Below are 20707 nucleotides of genomic sequence, written 5' to 3'. Positions count from 1 at the left end.
AATGGTGAGAATAGTGTTCAGAGCTAAGAGGTGATGTCAGCTCCACAGAAGCTGAGAGAAGGGAACTGGGGTTAATGTTATGCAACAATCTGAATGCACTGATAGAGAGCGTACGTTACAAGCACTTACATTGTTTTTATATGGATTTTAGGAGGTCTTAACTAATTGGACAAAATTTAGGTTTAATAAAATCTGCAGTAGTTTGAATACAGACTCCACTGCTAAGACAATGGCATTTGTCCTGTTATTTCTAGAGTGCAAAATTATATTGTAAGTTAAGAAAAGAAGTGTAGATCATTCTTGCAGCATTATAAGCTTTGCAGTCAGGAAAAAATGACCTTAAAGATCAAATTAGCAAAAAGTAGAAATTGAGAAGTTTTTTTTCTTTCCCAGTCTTTTGTATTTTGGAATAATCGTGGGTCATATATTCACACTCACAACATTTCTGGCAACAACTCTGGCTGCATCCTGCAAAAAGTCAGAATGTGCAGTCCTCTGGTTGGTGTGAACAGCAACTAAACTATGAAAAATGGGCCTCTTGACAAATGCAGAACTGTCCTGGGAGCTGGTGGCCAGTAAGAAATATCGAGATGGGGGGAGTTGTGACAGGCAGCAGGTTCGGTGCTGGGGGAGTGCTGACCTGACCTGATTGTGTCCAACAGTGAGAGCAGTTCTGCTTCAGTGCAAAGCCATTCAAAAGGAAGCTGCTTAGGCAACAACAGATGGTACAGCAAGCAGCTGGTAGGGAATACTTGAAAGAAACTGTACCCTGTTTCATAATACATTCATTCCTTTCATTTTTCTATATGTTAGTTTTGCCGTCTCCTAAAAATACCCTTTTCGAAATTGTATCCCCTAAAACATTCTGCATGAAAATCCTGTTCTGCGTAGATTTTCTACTCCTTCAAAACATCTATTCAAAATATGTGGTATTTTGTGGACAGGTCCCTGAGAGTACAGATGAAAAGACTTAAAAATGCTGCTTTTAACCACACAGGAAAACAATTACATATTCAGGGAAAGGGCACTGAGAGGTTAAACGAAAAGTTGGGTCTAGAGGAAATCTGACTGCTGTGGGACAACACACAGCAATAGGTTTTTAACCTATTATCCAACAGAAGCTCTTAGTCAAGTTAAAACAATTATATTCCGCTGTATTAAAATCATTAGGCCAAACAATGAAGCCATTACTCATTCTTTACTCAGGCAAAACTCCTATTAACTTCCCTAAGAATGTAGATTCACTACGGACCTCAAGATTTGGCCTGTTATTTATAACACGTGAACATTTTCTTAAAATGTTATAATTAAGGATTCTGGGGGAATTACTTCAGTTGGTGTAAATTGGCATAGCTCCATGAAGTCAATGGAGCGATGACAGTTTACACTAGCTGACGATCTGCCCCCAATTTCCAGTAAACATTGCAGACTAGAATCCTTTATTTCTCTATAAAATTCTTCCAGTCTGGGCAGCAGTTAGTTTAGGCTTCCCCATCCAACCGGTGTGTCTAAGCTCTGACCTGAAGGGACTGTCTCTTTGGAAAAGAGGGTAGTTCACTCTTCATGTCCATTCGTTCCTCAATCTCTTTGTTGAGATACTCAACACGGATGTCAATTGTGACGGTGGTTTTTATAATATGGACACCTGCCCACTAGGAAATGGACTGAGACCACCAACTCATTTCACATAAGCTACCAAACAGCCGGCAGATGGTAAACAACTTTTGGTCACTATTGTCCCTGGTTGGATTAGAAACGGTGACCCAGAGGTGAACAGCTCCATATCCTGTTACCAAGGACGTGTCCCTACTTGATAAATACTTACTGACTATTACATTTAAGTGGAAAATCTAAATAACACCAAAAAAAGCAATTGACACTTGTAAATTCCTTTATGCTTTTTGCAGTCTCATATAACATTTTTTTGCAGTTGCTTGTATGTTTTTCCTGCCATTTTTTAATTTCCCATCATAGAGATGCATCAAGCTAGGAGAGTCTTAAAAGAATATCAGAAACACTTAGAACATTTTGGTTTATTTTCTCTAAATACAGTTTTTAAAAAATCACTGATCTGTGATGATATAAATCTACTGATGTAGAATCTAAGCTTTTATTTTTTTTTAAACTTTCTAGCCCTTGAAGTTGCAAAGAAAACTTTCCAAACATGAATTGAAGCAACTGATGTTGAGCTGTTTTCTTGAATCTGCACACAGCCCCAGTTGCTGCTTTGAGCTTTGTCAAGTTGCATCAGGATGAAAACTGACCTGAGTCTTGTCAGTTTTGACCTGAGTCTTGTCAGTTTTCACTGTTGCTATTCATAACTCTGTGTGCATTGGTGAAATTTGTAACAGTAGCACTGGAGTAGTAAACAATGATCCCTGTCACCTGAGGGGGATATAACCTTCTGTAACTCTAACTTACATCACAGGTAGGGCCCTTCCAAATTCACAGTCCATTTTGGCCAATTTCACGGTCATAGGATTTTAAAAATCGTAAATTTTAGTATTTCAGATATTTAAATTTGAAATTTCACACTGTGGTAACTGTAGAGGTCCTGACCCAAAAGGGGCAAGGTTATTGTTTGGGGGTCACGGTATTGCCACCCTTACGTCTGTGCTGCTGCCCGTGGCAGCGCTGCCTTCAGAACTGGGTGGCTAGAGAGTGGCTGCTGGCCAAGAGCCTAGCTCTGAAGGTAGCACTGCCTCCAGCAGCAAAGCAGAAGTAAGGATGGCATGTTACGATATTGCCACCCTTACTTCTTCGCTGCCTTCAGAGCTGGCCCAAGGCCAGCAGCTGCCACTCTCTGGCCACCCAGCTCTGAAGGCAGCAGCGCAGAAGTAAGGGTGGCAATATCATATCATGTCACCCTTATTTCTGCGCTGCTGCTAGCGGGGCGCTGCCTTCAGAGCTGGGTGCATGGTCAGCAGCCACCACTCTTCAGCCACCCAGCTCTGAAGGCAGTGCAGAAGGGTGGGAATACCGTGACTCTCTCCCCCCGCCCCCCAAAAAAACCTTGCAACCCCCCGCAACTCTTTTGGGTTGGGATCCCCAGTTTGAGAAATGCTGGTGAAATCTGTATTGTGTAGGGTGAAAGTACACAAAAGACCAGATTTCACAGTGGAGACCAGATTTCACAGTCCATGACATGTTTTTCATGGCCATGAATTTGGTAGGGCCCCTAATCATAGTACAGGGAATAAAGAATAGTCTTTTGCAGCATTCCTGCATGCTGCAAATTTTATTGCACGATAAAAGAAGAAAAATTGAATCTTTTGCCAAAAAATGGAGCAAAATGAAGCCACCTGAATTCTTCAGTCTGGAAAGGAACCTGACAGAGAGCTGGAAGAAGTGGTTACATGACTTCCAGATTTTCCTGGAAGCAAGTAGCATTGAAGAGAAATTGGAGGGGATGAAATACTCCATACTGCTGTACATAGCATTGGAAATCTACAGTGCATACTACAGGGAACATGAAGAGGACTGCAAAGTGCTAGACAAAGCCAGTCCAACATTTGAATGCATTCTTGATTGTCACCTGGAGAACGCTTATTTTCTTTACAAGAACCTGGATGCCAGATGAGTCTTCTGACCACTATGATAAGCTAAGTTATGTGAATAGTAACAAGTGGACTATTTAGAGACCAAACAAGTGTAATATAATCGATAACCAGGTTCAAAACAAGATAACTGTGAAAAATGGACTTGAATTTGCAAAGAACAATAAATATTGAAAGGGATGAAATCTGTTCTTCCCAAATTAAAGTGTTAGCAAGCAGTGAAAGAAATGGAGTGCATCTAAATAGTAGAATACAGGGGTAAATATATAGCAGAGACCAAATTTGTTATCAATAAACTTAACGCAAAGCATGCTAAGGGAGAAGAGCAGCCTGCAAATGATCAGACGGATGTGTAAATTGTCTACAGAGCGGAATGCAAAAGATGTTCTTGAATAATTTGATGGGGTGCTTAATAGACAGAGATGTATTAAAGGGAAAATATAACACATTTATATGGGTCTCAGTGAGTTTCCAAAAATTCATGTACCATGTAAAATCCCATTAGCATGGTGAGATAAAATAAATTCTGAATATGACCGAATGGTAAAATCAGATGTTACTTAGGAAATTCATACACCAAAATCAGTCTCAATAAATATCTTATAGCAGACATACTTTCAAGGGCACTTCTAAATAGTGGAAGCAGAAAGCTGCTAAATAAACATGACTGAAGTACTAACTGTTTCTGAAATATTTGATGAGCCTCAAACAAGATACACAAAAATGACTTACACTTACATCAACTTATAAAAGTAATCCTAGATGGATACCTGACAAAAAAAAAGCCCACACATCTCCAAGTATGAAATTTTTTGGGATTGTTGTGATGAAATTGCTACAAGTGATAGGATTCCATAGAAAGAACTTTGTGTCATAATGTGGCACCATATGAGGTCAGAAAAGTTAAACCTAGTATACAGTGCCCACCTGCATACTGAGATGTGAAAGAATAGAGCGCTGGATGTCTTATTCTGGCCAGGCATGAATGTTCCCATTCTTCTTATCATTAGCAGAGTTTGCCATGCCCTTTTGTGGCAGCCTCATCAGCAAAATGCAAAGCCCTCAGACCACTGTCAAAACTGGTCAGAAGGCATTCGTCAGTGATGTGTGACATTGTCTGTCTTTGGCCACAGCTGCATTTGGGATCCTCTCTTTGGCCTCAGGTGTGAAGGCTGGCTGCGCATTGACCCTGGTCCATTTTAATTGATTCAGAAGAGCCCATGGGCAGAGTGGCAAATCAAAGCTGAGTACACCCATGGTCAGATCAGTTATAAGAAATGGTTTCTGACATCGGCTGCAGACCATTCTTCATGCCACATCAACGTTACAGAGAAATCTGGGCAGGGCAAGTGGGCCCACAATGGGTGCCTAGATGACAAGCATGCTCTTGTGTGGTCAAAGAACCTCTGTTTATAGTGGTAGGCTCATTTGCCCTGATCTTCTCAATGAGTCTGGCTGTAGCGTTCTCATGGCAGATGTATGTGGAGGAATGATGGGAGCCACAGTACTGGTGTGGGTCAGATATCCCCGTTATGATGCACATGGTTGAGTGTAGTTGTGTGTCAGCCAACTTGACATGAGACAAATGAAGCCAGACCAGAGCATGGTATTCTGCTGCAGAGTAACTGGGGGCTAAACCGGATGATCGGCTAGTTTGAGCATTTGTTCCCCATGAAGTGCCGGCCTGTTTGCTTAGAAAGTTGTTACATGTCCTCACTTTAGCTGCAGTTTTCCTCAGGTGGTTTAGAGATGTGAGAGATTTATCTAGGCTTACTCTGAAGTAGACTGGGTGGGATTCGTGTTTCAAGGGTTGTATATTGAGAAAGATAATCAGTTCTTGGTCTGCTCTGGAGTTGTAAAGATGGAACACACTCCAAACGATGTTGGTCACACTTGATTGTAAATACCACTGACTCTACAATATTCTGCTATCTTAATCAAGTCAACGTTCTGAGCAGCTGCAAGTTCTGGAAAAGATCATGCTTGTATATCTAAGCAAATGTCATCTGCATATGTTAACTTGCAGGACTGGGTGAGCAAAAGGTCATTTGTGTACAGGTTGAAAAACATTGGTGCCAGCACAGAGTCTTGGGGTGGATTGTTGGTATGTCTTTTCCACGTGCTAACTCTGTCTCCCATATGCACTTCTTCTGTTGCAGAGGAGAAGGTCAACGATGCTGACTACCCATGCTGGGAGTGCTCTTGGCAATAGGACTAAGAGTCCCATGTGCCAGACTGTGTCATATGCTGCCATCCGGTCCAAAACTATAGCTCCCATTTTCAGGTTTTTCTGAAAACCATTTTCAATTAATATTGTCAAAATTAGCACTTGATTGCAGGTGCTCCGACCTCTCCAAAAGCCTGCTTGCCATTGAATATAGGGTATTCAAGTGTGATGATATGCAATAAGTACAAGCAAAAGAACCACTGACACTACATGATATCCCTGATTGCCATTTGTCTGAGGTTGGCACAGATCTGTTTGAATTAAATGGGAAAGATTATCTTGTATTTTTAAAATTGAACTGTTGCACAATACATCGAGTGACACTGTAATGACACTACAGATCACAGCTTAATCCACCATGGTATTCTTGTTAATAGCTGATAATAGCCCACAATTCATAAGTAACTCATTACAGCAAAGCTTTCTGATAGATCAGTATAGGTACACCACATCAAGCCCTTATTTTGCACAATCAAATGGGTGAGCAGAAAAGACAGTTCAAATAGTAAACAACTGGATTTTAATAAAACTCTGATAAATTCACTGCTGCAAAATCCTACCTCAGCACCTCATCGTGGTGCAGCAGTGACCCTGGCCATCTGACAGCTATGGTAGCGGGGCATATGCCCTGGTAGGTCTAACCATGCTACAAAGGTGTCAGATTATCCAATCCAAGGAGGGGATTGCTCTCTCAGAGGAAAGAACGTTTTTCCTTCTCCTTAGAGGTTGAAGGCTAGTTAATGTTGAGGAGGTATGTATGCCTGCCCGCCTAGCCACGGATGGCTTAAAGTTAACGGCTAAAACAACATGAGTAAATGGGTCTTCGTTCCCTGCCTGTCATCAAACTGTTTTTCGGTGGTGGAGTGGAAATTGAGCGATGAGAGGTTGCTAAAAATGTCAGGAGCTAGGCCAACATGGAAAAGGACAACGCTCGCTGTATGTACTTACAATCGTAGGTCGCTGGCGAGGGAGGAAATGTTAAACCATCTGATGGAGGAGAAGAAAAGGGTAAGATGCGATATCCTTGGTATCTGTGAAACCCGACGAAAGAAGGAGTTGGAAGTCAACTGGAAGGATGGAAGCGCTGTGAGGCTCGGAAATTCAAATGAATCTTAGTTGCCATACCATTAGCATATTGAAGCATATCTCACAATGCGTTACTTAGGATCACCAGCTCAGAAATTTGTGGGCAGAAGGACAAAGATTTTTGTGTCCAAACTTCTTCATAAACCAGACTACCCTGAAGTAGTTACAAAAGAACAATACACAACAGAAGAAATAACTCAACAAACATGCCAGTTGCCACCTTTGCGAGTGGGAGTGAATACTGGATTTCAAACAGAAAATGGCTGGCAATCTGCCATGGTAACCGCTTATACCATCTGCACCCTGAATGTCAGTCCTAGAGAAGGAACAAAAACATCTAAACATTACCATGGAGGACATTGACTCTCTGTATCTTGTGGACATCCAGAATACGTCTGACAGTGCCCATGTTTGGACAAAAATAACACATGGTCACCCAATCTCTGACAGTGGAAAAGATGATGAGCACCAATAATAAACTTCAGGTGATGGATCCATCTCATATGCCCAACAAGCCACTAGAGAAGGAACTATTTTGAGAACAAGAAGTGTCTGTTTGATCAGAAAGCCATTAAGATTCAGAAACAGTAGTTATTGACAGCTGTCCAGTAAGAGGCAGGATAATCCTCTCATCAGTCAGGGGAGTTCCTCTCCCCAGCTTCCACTCTAGAGGTTTCTGTTTGAATACTAATTGAAAGTATTAGTTTGTGCTGATCTTTTTAATTGATATGTTGTATTTGCATTTGATTAATAATAAAGAAAAATGTCATTGGAGATGATGGATACTGCCTCCTGTCAGGTGACAGGTATATACTTGTGTAATCCCAAAACATGCTATACAACAGAGGGCAGGTAGATAAAGATCGTTCTGTCTTACCAGTAAGCTTCAGTGTCACATAGTTATTACAAAACTGGATCACTTTCACCCTGCTGCTGCTTGGAAAAGCCCTGAGCATCACCAAGACTATGTATGGGGAGGACTCATACAGAGAATAGGTGGGGGTAGCATCCCCTGAGCAGTAATCAGAAAGTTGAGCAAAGGGTAGAGTAGTACATTCCTCCACTTCAACAGGTAGGAGGCTGGGAGAGGTACGGTAATGGATACACTTCCTTCTTACTCTCACAGCATCCTGAGTGTAGAGAGTTGCGAGAAGGGGCGTGGGGGGGAGGAAGTGCTCTTCCTCCCTTCCAGCCAGAAAAGGTTGGGGAGTGGGTAAAGGGGGGATAGAGAGCTGCTGGACATTGTCCAGCGATAACATGCTGGTACAAATCCCAGCACCTACCTTTTTCTCCACAACTGGATAGGATATTGGCTTCTTACCTGGGCAGTAGGGCACCCTTCCATCTTTTGTAATGGCCTTCAGTAGGGTTAGTCCTCTGACTCGTAAGCCTTTGGTAAAATTTGGAGCATGTATGTGTATGGAGATGTATGGGGTAGGCAAGAATGAGTAAAAGACTGATGGGTTAAGTTAGAAAAAAGTATGTAGTGTGTATATGTGTAGATAGATTTTATATATGTATATAGAGAGATTGATTTTGAGAGAAGAAAGGAGAGACAGAAAAAAAAGGGAGGAGGTAGAAAACAGATTGAAGGGTTGCAGAGAGAAGGAAAAGAGAATAGATGCTAGAAAGGATGAACCACAAACTTTTTATAGGAAAAAAAAAAGGGAAAAGTGAAGTCGGGAAGGGAAAAGAAGGTATAACAAAAGAGCTGAACTTTTTAAAATGTATTAAACAGAGAGTAGACAAATTGGTACAGTAGACAAGTGTTCTGTTCCTTGAACTTGCAGGGGTTTTGTGGGTGTGACTTTGTGGGTGTGGCCACACAGCTATTTTTCAGTCAGGTTACATTCTGGCTTGAGAACTAAGCCTAAGTATCATGGATATATTTTTTCAATCCCTGTTTTTATTATAAAGTAGTTGCCTGCACTATTTAGATCATAACTGGTATTGCAGACTGCTGGGGAGTTGCTCTTGGCATTGCCCAAACAGTAAATGAGAGCACTCTATAACACTTAAGAAGAGATAGGAAAGGAAGCCTTGCCTTTACATGCCTTTTTGACTGGAACAATCTCTCTCTTTTTTTTGTGTAGGGGGGTGGAGACATATACTTAGATTCTTGGTGTCATGTGCTATGTTAGGTGGAGTAGATTTAAAAATAGATGGCAAACCAGCATCATTAGTCCATAATGATCTAAAAATGAAGATGTATAGTACTGAAAATGAAAAATGTAATGTTCCCTGTACTTAAAGAAAATTTCACAACTTCAGGGCATGATTTTCAGAAGTGACTATTGGTTTTGGGTTCCTCAATTTTTGTGTGCCCAAATGGAGACATTGTGTCAAGGGGCACGATTCTAATAGAACAAGTACTCAACACTTTCTGAGAAACCAAGCCCCATTTAGGTGCATCAAGCTGAGCACCCAACAATAGAGGCATGCAAAAACAATAGTCACTCTTGAAAATATTGGCCTGTGTCCAAATTCTGTCCTTCATACATGCAGTTAGATATCCATATGCAAAAATCCAAGGGTATATTTTATTTACAGAGGTCTTCTTTGGGAGAGACTTGCATTAGATAATTTAAAGTCATTTACAGTACAGTTGGATGAAAAGTAACTACAAAAAAGTATCCTTACTTTAAATAAATCCCCAAAATATGTCCAGTATTGTAATGCCACTCATTTGAAATGGGGCACTACATGACTTGCTGAAAGAGAAATATTTAATGCTCTCGAACAATAAGGTGGACAGCAAATTAATGAACAGTGCTTTTGGCTGTCACTCATTCTGTGATTTCTGTGTCGAAGTTTGTAGCAGAAGAGAGGCTTGTTAATAAAATTACTTTATTCAAAGGGAATTCCAATTTCTAGTAACAGGTTCCAGAGTGCTTTCAATGAGTACTGATGTAATGCATATAAATGCTTGAGGCTACTTATGAGACAGGTATAACTAAGACAATGAAGTGTAAGCTAGTGTTACTGAAATGAATGTATGAATTGAATTACATAATCATTTTGAGACTATTAGTAAGTCAGGGGATTGCCAAAGTGAAAACAAATATAGGACGGTAGTTAGAATGAAAAGAGTTCAATACTGCTGTGTTGTACTGTGTTTGGGAAACGTGTGTCAGTATTTTGAGCTATATAATAAGGCAGAACAGAATTTAGTTTTATGTAAGATTCTTCACAGTTGAGGTATTGTAAAGCACTTTACAAAGTGATGACTGAGGTACTGGGAGGGTGGCTCAAGGGCTTGGTAATAAGATACAGTGCCTTTCACCTCTAGGTCACTGGTTCAACTCTGCCTCAGGTTAAAGAAGACTAAGACTTGTTACCACCTGACAGCTGTTCATTGGTCTCAGAAAAAAAGTCGATGGTCTTAGTCCAGTTTTTAGTGGACTAGTGTCCACATCACAATTAGCACTTTTTACAGTCTCCTGAGAAAGGCAAAGGATTTACACTTGATCTGGCTCTCACTGAAGTCAGTAGAGAACTTCCATTTACTTCAACAGAAGCATAATCAGGCCCTTAATGAGCATGGAAACTGAATTACTCTGTACTAATACGGATGATCTTTTAAGGTCACTGTGAGAGAAGCTTGCATGGTACTTCCTGTTCTGTAGCTGTCCTGTGCATGAATAGATGACTTCAGTCTTCTTGGGGAATGCCAGTCTAGCACTTCTCACAAGAACTGATATTTAATTTGAAAATTATTTTGAAGTGTGGTGGAGAGGAAGATCCTGGGAGTGTATGCAAATACAGCAGTCATCCAACATTCAGCACTAGCTTTCACACACATTCTTGAGCATTAAAAACTGATTTAACAGAGGAATGTTGGTGAGGACACTGATTTTATTACCCCGGATTTTTGAAAAGGGATGTGGTGTCTTATTTCCACACAGCCACCCAGAATCTGATGGCACCTGTAAGAGAGTAGTACACATACTGTAATATAGTATCATCACTGGCTATGAGCCCAAGTACTGATTTGTAATTTAAATCTGTCTTCTAGCCTGGAGGCAATAATGCTACCAGCTCAGCTATACAGACACTTAAATCATAAGGAATCATGTAATACAGGACTAGAATGCCATCAGGTGGCTCGAATATCAAAAACCATGAGCGTGACCCTCAAGGATTTTATCATCAAAACATCAAACCAGAAATTTCCTTACTTTCTTTGCTCTCTTCCACTTAAGATATTTCTACATGCAACATTGTTTACAAATAAAATGAGATGTATTGTTATTATAGGCCATTGACTTAGGCACATCTCAGTGAAGATTTGACTAAAAAAGTATTCTTATTTCCCACATAAAAATGCATTACATAAAAGGAAAAAAGACAACAACAAAAAAGACCATCATTTTGATGACAAACAGGATTTTCCACAATGCCTGTTATTCAGAAGGAATTTTCTGACACTGCAGTATATATTTATATTTGTTAAATATACGTAAGGAATGACACATGAGAGTGTGCATGTGTTGTGAGGTATTGGCATATCTTTGAGTACATAATAAGACAGAGTTTCAAGGAGAGTTTAGTGGCATTATTTTTTTAATGGTGTCTGCCTTCTAAGAGTCATTTCGGCACTAGTTGTGGATACTTGCAAGACAAGGGCAGAGCACATGAGGCTGTAGCAGTTGTAAAGGTGATTACTCAGCAAATAGTGGATAGAAAATATTTCTTATTTTTGCCTCTTCCTCTCTTCATTAGACATACTGAAAGGCCATTGATGTAACTATTTGCTTCCAATCTATATAGATATGTTATTGCATATGTATCTTTGGCGGTCAGTCAGATTGTTCCTTTTAATTATAATTTATAAATAGGTTTGTATGTGTTTTACATCATTTAAAATGCCTTAAAAATAGTCTGATAAACCATGTTTTAATACTATTGAGGTAAGTGAAATACCAGATGGAACTAGGAAAAAATTAATATATGGTGTAATGTCTGTTTAACAAGAATGCTGCTGCACATTCCATTTTCAACATATTGGGGAATATGCCCATTTTCTTGAACTGTTTTGTTATTCCTATATTGAATGTAAAAGAAAAAATAGCTTCTCTCCTGTCGACTGACTGGTGTGATGTAATTCTGATTAGCTAAATCTGCCTTCTTCATTGAGGTTAATATAGTTTGACAGCACCTCGATTAGGAAGCAATAATTTCTGTTGATAGTAAACAGTTGGTCACTTTCAGCAGAGATGGGGAATGTCTTTTGTCTTACATTAGATTTGAGCTGTTGGCTAAAATGGAGTTAAATTCCAGTGATTCCAAAAGTAAAGTGATGTATTCAGGAGTGGAATGGCAGAGCATGTTGTAGTGGTAGTAAATAGTTATGCTATGGTAGCACCCAAATGCCCTAATTAGATTGGGGCATCATTGTGATGGGTGCTGTGGAAACATAGAGAAGAGGCATTTTCAGTCCTGAATGGATTGCATCTAAAGGATTTTGGAAAGGAGTGCAGAGACTGACTTTTGTTGTAAGAACTATAGATTATCACACATAAAAAGTGTGTCATTGGCACCCATGCAAGCTGAGTCAAACTTTGTTAGAATGACACAGAGCATTGTCCTGTGGAGACAGAAGTGAGGGTAATCATTAACCTTATCAGGAAAGCAGTACGATTTTATTAACAGCTGCTATAAGTGCAATTCTGTACCTTTAAGAAATGGATGTATCTGATAAATAGCTTTTCAGTCTAGATCAATAACTTGATTTGCTTTACACAGTTTGATTTGTGTTTGCATTTAATTTTGTTTCACTTAATGTAAAAAACTCAAAAAGGAGAAATAGCAAGTATATTTCTTGGGTAGAATTCCATATACACAGTTTTGTGTTATTTGATTTCTTTTGTGAAAAATGAAAAATCCCAGTGAAATATATTTTTTTGCTGTGCTCTAGTAACTGGAGTGTTAAAAGTAAAGTGTCTGATGCTAATGTTGGTTGCGATCTGGTATCTATTATAACATGTGGAGGTGGTAATGCCACATATGATAGGTGGAGAAAAGGAACAAAGAGCTTTGTGCAAACAGTTATTTACTTCTCCAAAGATTGTTTGCTTCCTGGAATGTGAAACCAAGCAAACTCCAATGCAGAAGGAACCTGAGGTATCTTTATTTACAGAAGGCCAGATTCTGGTACCCTTAATTACACTGGGTAACACTTTTCTCCACATTGATGTCAGTCAGACTACCTGAGGAATAAAGTTCTATCCAACATGAAATGAATATGAATGGTTTCTTTATCTGAATGCTCTGGTGCTGTCAGTGGGGAGATTGCCTTCACCCATTTCCCACTTCTGTTTCATTCTCGCTGGCAAGGAAGGTTGAATATGACTTCCTCTAGAGCCCATCAGTATTACACTCCTTCCTCTTTTTCTCTTGTCTGCCATTTCTTGAGATGGAGTAGGCTATACAGCCCATATGGGCTTAAGACCAAACTTGGTCCACGAATTCTGATCCACTGCATGGCAGCACATTGTGTGGCTATTAGATCACTAGGGTAGATCGCTCAAATTTAGGTGATTATTTCTGTTGCCCTCAAACTGCACCTCATTATGTGAACCTAACTTAGCAATAATTTAACATTTTTCTGAAAGGCAGAAAGAAGTACTCATGCTCATTTACTCTTCCCCTCTCCCTCCTTTTTTACTGAAGAGAAACATTTTGCCTTCTGCCATTGCCAAATTATTTAGAAGAGTGTAAATTGAAGCCATTTATCTTGAAATGTGCTATCGGAGCAGACTGTTTATACAAGTGTAAGAAATTGTAGCATAGAAATATTTGGTCTGGTTTGTAAGGAAAAAGTTTCTCAATTTTTTTTTTAATTTCTACTTCTGGAATATTGATTATAATGTAGAAAAAGCACGTGTCTAACAGCCTATAATTTATGCATCACTTTTTTAGTGTAGTCCAGACAATGAAGTTGTTTTTTAATGAAGAATACTTTTTTGTTACCTTGTTGGCAAAATAAATTTAATATTAGCTTTAAAATTATTTCAGCTCAGAACTGACTACCACATACTCCATAGTTGTGGTGAAGTTTATTGGTGACCTGTGAGCTCTTAGAATGTGAATCTAGAGTAAATTATTGGCTAATACAAAGCTGTAAATATTTGTCTGTCAGTTGGTGGACGAGTGAGTCGGGAGTTAAATTACACGCGCCAGAAGATTGGAGAAGAGGCCATGTTTAATCCCCAGCTCATGATTCAAACACCACAAGAAGATGGTGCTAATGTACTAACAACAGAAGCACTCAGACAGCACCTTGACTCTGCACTTCAAGCCAGCAGGGTACACATTTATATGTACAACAGGTAAGGTGGGGAAGCAAAGGCATTTCTGATCTTATGTGGCAACTAACAAGTAGATATACACTTATTCTCTGCTTTACATGCATTTTTGAAAGGCTAGCAATTAAGAACACCTTTCATTAGCACTGCATTTTGATTTGTATTTGATTGTCAGGACTTAGATATTTGAAAGAGTTTTATGATAACAGTGAGAGTTTGGATCTTAATAAATAAAGCAAAGATAAGGAGCATTGGATCAGAGCCTGAAACCCTTACTCACACGAGTAGTCCTGCAGTACCAGCCTATTGCTTGGTAAAGTAGTGGTGACTCTGCCCCACAGAATCTACATGTGGTGTTAGCACTTCATTGGTGGGCTTTAGAGCAGTAAGAAGCCCTCCACATTGGAGATGCCCTCACTCACTGCCACCTGAAGGAAACAAGTAATTACTGTGGACACTAGTGCAGATGACATTCCAAGACTTTGGGAACAGGGGCTATATGAATAGATGGGAAATGGAGTTCCGATTGATTATTTGGTGTAGACACAAGGATGCCAAACTTGGGTTTCTCGGTATCTGTACAGGTGCTTAATGTATCTGAGGTCTGCTTGATTAAATTGTCTATCTAAAAATAAAATTAAGCATGGTAATAGGAATAAATGTGTCTAGTAATAAGGATGACCTTTAACAATAAGTATCCACTGTTGACCCTGGGCTAGATAGTAGAGTTAAGTACCCCGCTGAGGCTCAGTTCCTGCCAGGGTTACCTCTGGGTTGGGGAAGTAATCTGATACACTCTTATGTATCAGAGCAGGTGCCTAGCACGGGTAGAGCCATGGTCCTGCTTACACCCTGTCCCTTCCTGCCCACTTGTTCCTAGGGGAGCATCTCCAGGATAGCTCCTGCACTTCCCCAAGTGCTAGAAGCTGAGATGTTGATAGTTGTAACACAGCCAAACTGGGAGGTAGACTCTTAATTCCTCCTACTCTCCAGCACAGATGAGTTAGGGCTAGGATTATTCTAGCCTCCTGAGCTTGATTCTGTCCCTCCTGCCCGCACCCTCTTTAGTCACATTAATTAGTGCCTTACGCTATAAGTAGTCCCACTTACAGGAGCCAGATCCTGCCACCTTCATTCACGTTGAATAACACATTGCTCCAAGAGTAGCTCCATTGTTTTTAATTACTTTTATACCATGCCTACTTGCCATGCCTACTACAAACATATAGATGCACCAGAAGAGGCCTTTGCACTGTGAGGTGTGGGGTGCTAACTCCAAATGAGACCTCCCTTTCTCGGTACTTACTACCTAGAAGTGAGGCATCTACATATGTGAATTGCAATTTTAAATGTGTGTTGTGTTTATATAATGCATGCTTTTGATTGTGGAAGACATTTTTGTTCTTTATGTTTTTTACAGACAATGGAAATTGGAACATTTATGTTTTAAATCAGGAGAACTTATCACAGAAGCAGGGTACATGGACCAGGTAGATATACCATGAGTTTGGTTTCTATACATTTTACTTCCCCACTCTTCATAATAACTTCCACTTGTGCACTTTGATATGTTCGAGCCTAAATGTGTGTGCTTTTTCCCCTTCTAACTTTGACAGATTATAGAATATCTTTATCCTTGTTTAATCATCACGCCTTTGGACTGCTTCTGGGAGGGGGCAAAGTTACAGGCAGGGACTGCCTATCTATTGTAAGTGAACTGTTTTATTTTCTAATCTGTGGGGGGGTTTTAATTGTAAAACTGTGCATGTTTTCACATTCCATTCCTATTGTTTATTCGGATGCTGGTTTAATCAAGAAATAAAAACATTAGTGATGAGTCAGAAAATGTATATGGATTTTATTTTTTTAATTGAACAAAAAGAGCTCCACAAAGTTTTTTTTCCTTTTTCCTCAGAAGCTGAATTGTAGGCATCAAATTAATCTTTATTTATTTTTACTATTACATTAACATGCAAAAGAAAATGCAGCTTCTCAGTTTTTATGACCTTTTAAAGTTGTTTGCTTTTTTGGAAATAAACTTTGTTTTTGTCCTTGAAAACCACAAAGGCATTGATTGCTTGAGAATTCAGTTTAGCTTAGCTGTGGATAAATGTACGTGGATAATTGTCGGGAGTAAAATCTCAAGTCTTCCTAAGGAGTAAAAAGCTAATCCTTTGTTTATTAGATCATTAAAGAAACAAAAATAGTATCTTTTAGGAGAGGTTTTCCACAGCATACTATTGTGATATTATATGCACTCAATCCTTCAAAGAGTGAATTGTTAATCTGTGCAGACATTTTTGGTTAATTATGCAAGAGTTAGCATTTGAGTTATTGTTTCTGCCCTGGTTTGCATGTGTCTGTAAAGCAATTTGCAATGGCCATCTCCTAACCTTTAGTGTACAGTCTTAGATGGGGAAATAAGGGGTTTTGTGTTTTCTGGTTGGGAGATTCGGAATAATGACTTAAGCCTGGTTAAGCAGATACAGTGTGGTTTGAACCACAAAATAAGGCTGCCAAAAGCCTTTCTGGTCTATCAACATCACAAATTCAAAAGTGGGGGGTGGGACAAGTGGCAGGGATGGCCGTGGCAGCAGGGAGTTTGCTTGCTGATTGCCGAGCTGTCAGAGAATTGGAAGGAGCACAGTACTATTAGAGGTAATAAAGATCAGATATTTTGATTGATTACATTTGAAAAACATTTATTAGACTAAATGAGTGGTAATCTGACACTGTGTGAAATTCTTTCTCCCCTGTGTCCCCCTCACTCCCCTTTGGTGGTATTGCTTTGAAGCAGCAGTTGGTTGCCTTTTGGGGGGGGGGGCAAGGTGGCTATGTGAGTATATTTACCATAATTAACATGTAAATATTCCCTTTATTAGAAAAAAGATAAGGCTGATCTTTATGTATGGGGCTTTTAAATAAGGTTGCATCAGGACTACATGAAGAAAATATATAAACAAATCCAATTAAAATATACATTTCATTTGATAAAATAGGTTCCAAAAGTGGATTACAGCTCAAAATAGCTAAAACAGCATTCTAGTCTTTGGACAAATACAGATTTAAAAACTAAAGGCTTTTCTTCAATGTATTTTCCATCTTTCTACCCCTAATTTCTTTTACAGAGGGAAACCTCCTTTGCAGTGGATAAACTTTGACCCCTTAGAATTCTTGGAAGAGTTAAAAAAAATAAACTATCAAGTAGAGAGTTGGGAGGAGATGCTGAATAAAGCAGAGGTTGGTCATGGTTATATGGATCGACCTTGCCTGAATCCTACTGATCCCGATTGTCCAGTCACAGCCCCCAACAAAAATTCAACCAAAGTAAGCTTGCTTATCATCTGTGAACTATTTCAGGGAAGTGGGTGTATGTGAGGAGGGAAGGGAAAGGGGTGTAATTTTTTTAAAGCAACACAAGTCTCATATTTCCAAGCAATCTTTATTATTTGATTCCTGTTACATGGACTTAATCACGAGCTGCTAACTTTCTTCAGTCTCTGAGGCAATACTGTGACCCACATACTCAGAGTCAGATTATGGCTCTTCAGCCATGGGCATGACGGGAGATGGTACCACAGTGACACACTATCCTGTCTGGAACACCAGTAGTCATTGTGCCTCAGGCAGGCACAGTGACTCCTGGAGTGCAGGAGGAATGCAGCTGCTGCTACACACTGACATGGTGTACCATGCTGGGCCAGTTTTGCTGACCTGTGCAGAGGATTGGCAAGTCCTTGGCCCCAACTTCACCTGCCCCCTCCAACCCACTATTACAACTCTGGTGATGCCAGAGTTGTGTAGTCACTGAGCTTGATTTTACTTTTAGTTGCTGGTAAATCAAGAGTAAACAAACTGAAGTCAATGGGGTTACATAAATGTAAAATCAACATACAAGTAGGAGAATCAGGCCCGTTGTACTTTTGGCGTATAAGAACTATGATTATGCCTGGTCACACTGTAGATAGAAGCACGTGTGGGGAGGAAGGGCCTTGTGTCTTCTACCCAGTAGAATACTGGTGCAAGGCTTGACTCAAGCCAGTCCTTAGTGTCATTTGGATTTGTGTCCTTTCACCACCCACTCTCTCATCACACAAACATATTAACATGCAAAAGCTCACGAAAAGAAATAAAATTGTAATAAAGAATGAGGTTCACTTGTTGACAGTCTCACTTGGAATTGAATGTGCTTGAAGATCTCTTCCACCTCACTGAAGTTAATGGGAGACAATTGGCAAGTCCAAGTCATTTCCAGGGTTTCAGTGGGAGTTTTTCCTGAGTAAGAAACTTCAGGATCAGACCGCACATTTACATGACAAATCATATTCCTAACACTATTTTGAATTTGCATATTCAGGATGCATATTCCAAATAGCATATCTACATGGGCAGAGAAAATGAATTATCTAGAAAAGTGTTAGCAAGGAGTGCTTCCTTGTGGATTTTGTAGTAGATGTGTTTGGTCTGATATTAGAAACAGATTCCATCTTCATGTTTTATTAGGAACCTAGTCTGCAGTCTAGATGTATGTCTCCTTGTAAATCAGTCATTTTTGGAAGGTACTATAGGCCCTATGCCTCTTCCATCAAGATATATTAGGCCTTTTTTTATTTAATATATTTTAAAACACTATGGCCTCTTCATTGAGCTAGTAGTATGTTGTCCTTCCTCCTATCATCTTGAAATATATTTTTAACCAAGTTTTCATGCTTTACGAGTTAGCGTTCCTTAAATCAATGTACAGAATAGTGTCTCCATGAGCACCTATTGCATTGTCGACATCATGTTTCAGTGCATTCATGTACTAAGTATTAGGATTACAAGTGAGAACTTCCTGTCATAAAAATATAGTTAATCTGTATTTTACACAGTGTAAAAATAAATAAAACCAACCAAACAAAAACAGTATGGTTTAAGCTTTGAAGTCTCATGAAGAAATATTTGGCTAGCTCCAGCTCTTTGCTGGAAGTTAATCATGAAGGCTGTTCTGTTTGATAAGCACATTTTTAGCATTTGACTTCTAATTTATTTTATTCCAATGTACTAGATGTTGATGTCAAATATGATTTGTCTGCTAAGTCACACAGCTGGATGACTTATCAATAATTTTATTTTAGCCTCTTGATGTGGCCCTTGTTTTGAGTGGTGGATGCTACGGACTGTCAAAAAAGTACATGCACTGGCAGGAGGAGTTGATTGTAGGTGGAACAGTCAAGAATGGTACTGGAAAACTTGTCAGGTAAACACACAGAGTTTTAAAGTAAATTCTTGAGCTTTACACTGCTAGGGTTTTTTTTTTGTTTGTTTGTTTTTAAATAGTATAAAACCAATTGCCTCCTAAAATCAGTGAATGTATATTTTAGTTCAAGATTCAGGAAAATATCTTTAATAAGGACATCATTTAAGCATGTGTTTAAGTAGGCACTTAAGTGCTGTCTTGAATCAGGATGACTCAGGCACATGTTCAGCTGCTTTCCTGAATTGGGACCTTAATATTTACTCGCATTTAAAAAAGTATTTAACAGTATGTGCATAGGCGCCGACTCCGTGGGGGAAAATTGGTGGGTGCTCTGCACTCACTGGCAGCTCCCTGCCCCCCTCCTCCGCCCCAGCTCACCTCCGCCTCCACTCCGCCTCTTCCCTGAGTGCGCTGCGTGCCTGCTTTTTCCCCCTGGCTCCCAGCGCTTGTTCCATGAAACAGCTGTTTCGCGGTGGCAAGCACTGGGAGGGAGGGGGAACGCGGCATGCTCGGGAGAAGAGGTGGGGCCGGGGCCAGGATTTGGGGAGGGATCCAATAGGGACAGGGAGTGAGCGGAGTTGGGACGGGGACTTCGGGGAAAGGGGTTGGAATGGGGGCAGGGCAGGGGTGGAGTCAGGGCAGGGGCGGGGGGGGGCGCAAGCACCCACCGGCGCCGGGAGAAGTTGGCACCTATTAGTATGTGCAACTTGCACATGTTTTCAAAATAAAAAATTGTGACATTTTTATGGTGACATTTTTAGAGTTGCAAAACTGTCATAAAAAAGAGAGAAGCAAACTGCATGCTGAGGTCACTGCTGCCTGCTTCTGACCCAACAGACATATACATATTCCTCGGAGTGGAAGGCTTTTTCTGGTGACTTAGGCCCAGATCCACAAAGGGACTTACATTGTGATGCTAAGTGTTGCAATGCCTAACTTTTAGGTGCCTAAAAAATTCACAAGAACATAGGTGCCTAAGTTCAGGCTTCAGGGAGGTGCCTATCTCTGCTTGAAATCCATGAACCTGGAGAAGACAGCCACTCCCCCACCAAACTTGCATGCAGTATCCAATCCAGTAGCCATGCTTAGAGGCTGCCTAGATCTACACAAAACATCCAGAGGATAGGGTAAGGAGGAGGAGGCAGATCTCCCTTATAACCATTAACCCATTGGTTAGTGTACTCACCCAGGATGTGGGAGACCACTGATTCAAGTCCCCCCTCTCCATAATGAGAAGGGATTTGAATAGGGGGTGCCACCTCTCCAGTGAGCATTTTAACCACTGTACTGT

The 20707-nt window shown here is 40.1% G+C and overlaps 1 protein-coding gene across 1 annotated transcript in view; it reads left to right on the top strand.

Moving 5' to 3' along the window:
* The window catches only part of PTCH1 (patched 1), an 82692-nt gene that overhangs the window by 15087 nt on the left and 46898 nt on the right, over nucleotides 1-20707 (top strand). The window contains exons 3-7 of the mRNA XM_024208970.2: nucleotides 14012-14201; nucleotides 15598-15667; nucleotides 15794-15885; nucleotides 17306-17504; nucleotides 19295-19416. Coding sequence (XP_024064738.2) covers nucleotides 14012-14201; nucleotides 15598-15667; nucleotides 15794-15885; nucleotides 17306-17504; nucleotides 19295-19416 — 673 coding nt within the window. The remainder of the gene's footprint in view (nucleotides 1-14011; nucleotides 14202-15597; nucleotides 15668-15793; nucleotides 15886-17305; nucleotides 17505-19294; nucleotides 19417-20707) is intronic.

This window comes from Terrapene carolina, unplaced genomic scaffold (genome assembly GCF_002925995.2).
Source record: "Terrapene carolina triunguis isolate 2854851 unplaced genomic scaffold, T_m_triunguis-2.0 Scaffold113, whole genome shotgun sequence".
Taxonomy (NCBI): Eukaryota; Metazoa; Chordata; order Testudines; family Emydidae; genus Terrapene; species Terrapene triunguis.
This window is presented reverse-complemented; position numbering and strand designations above follow the sequence as displayed.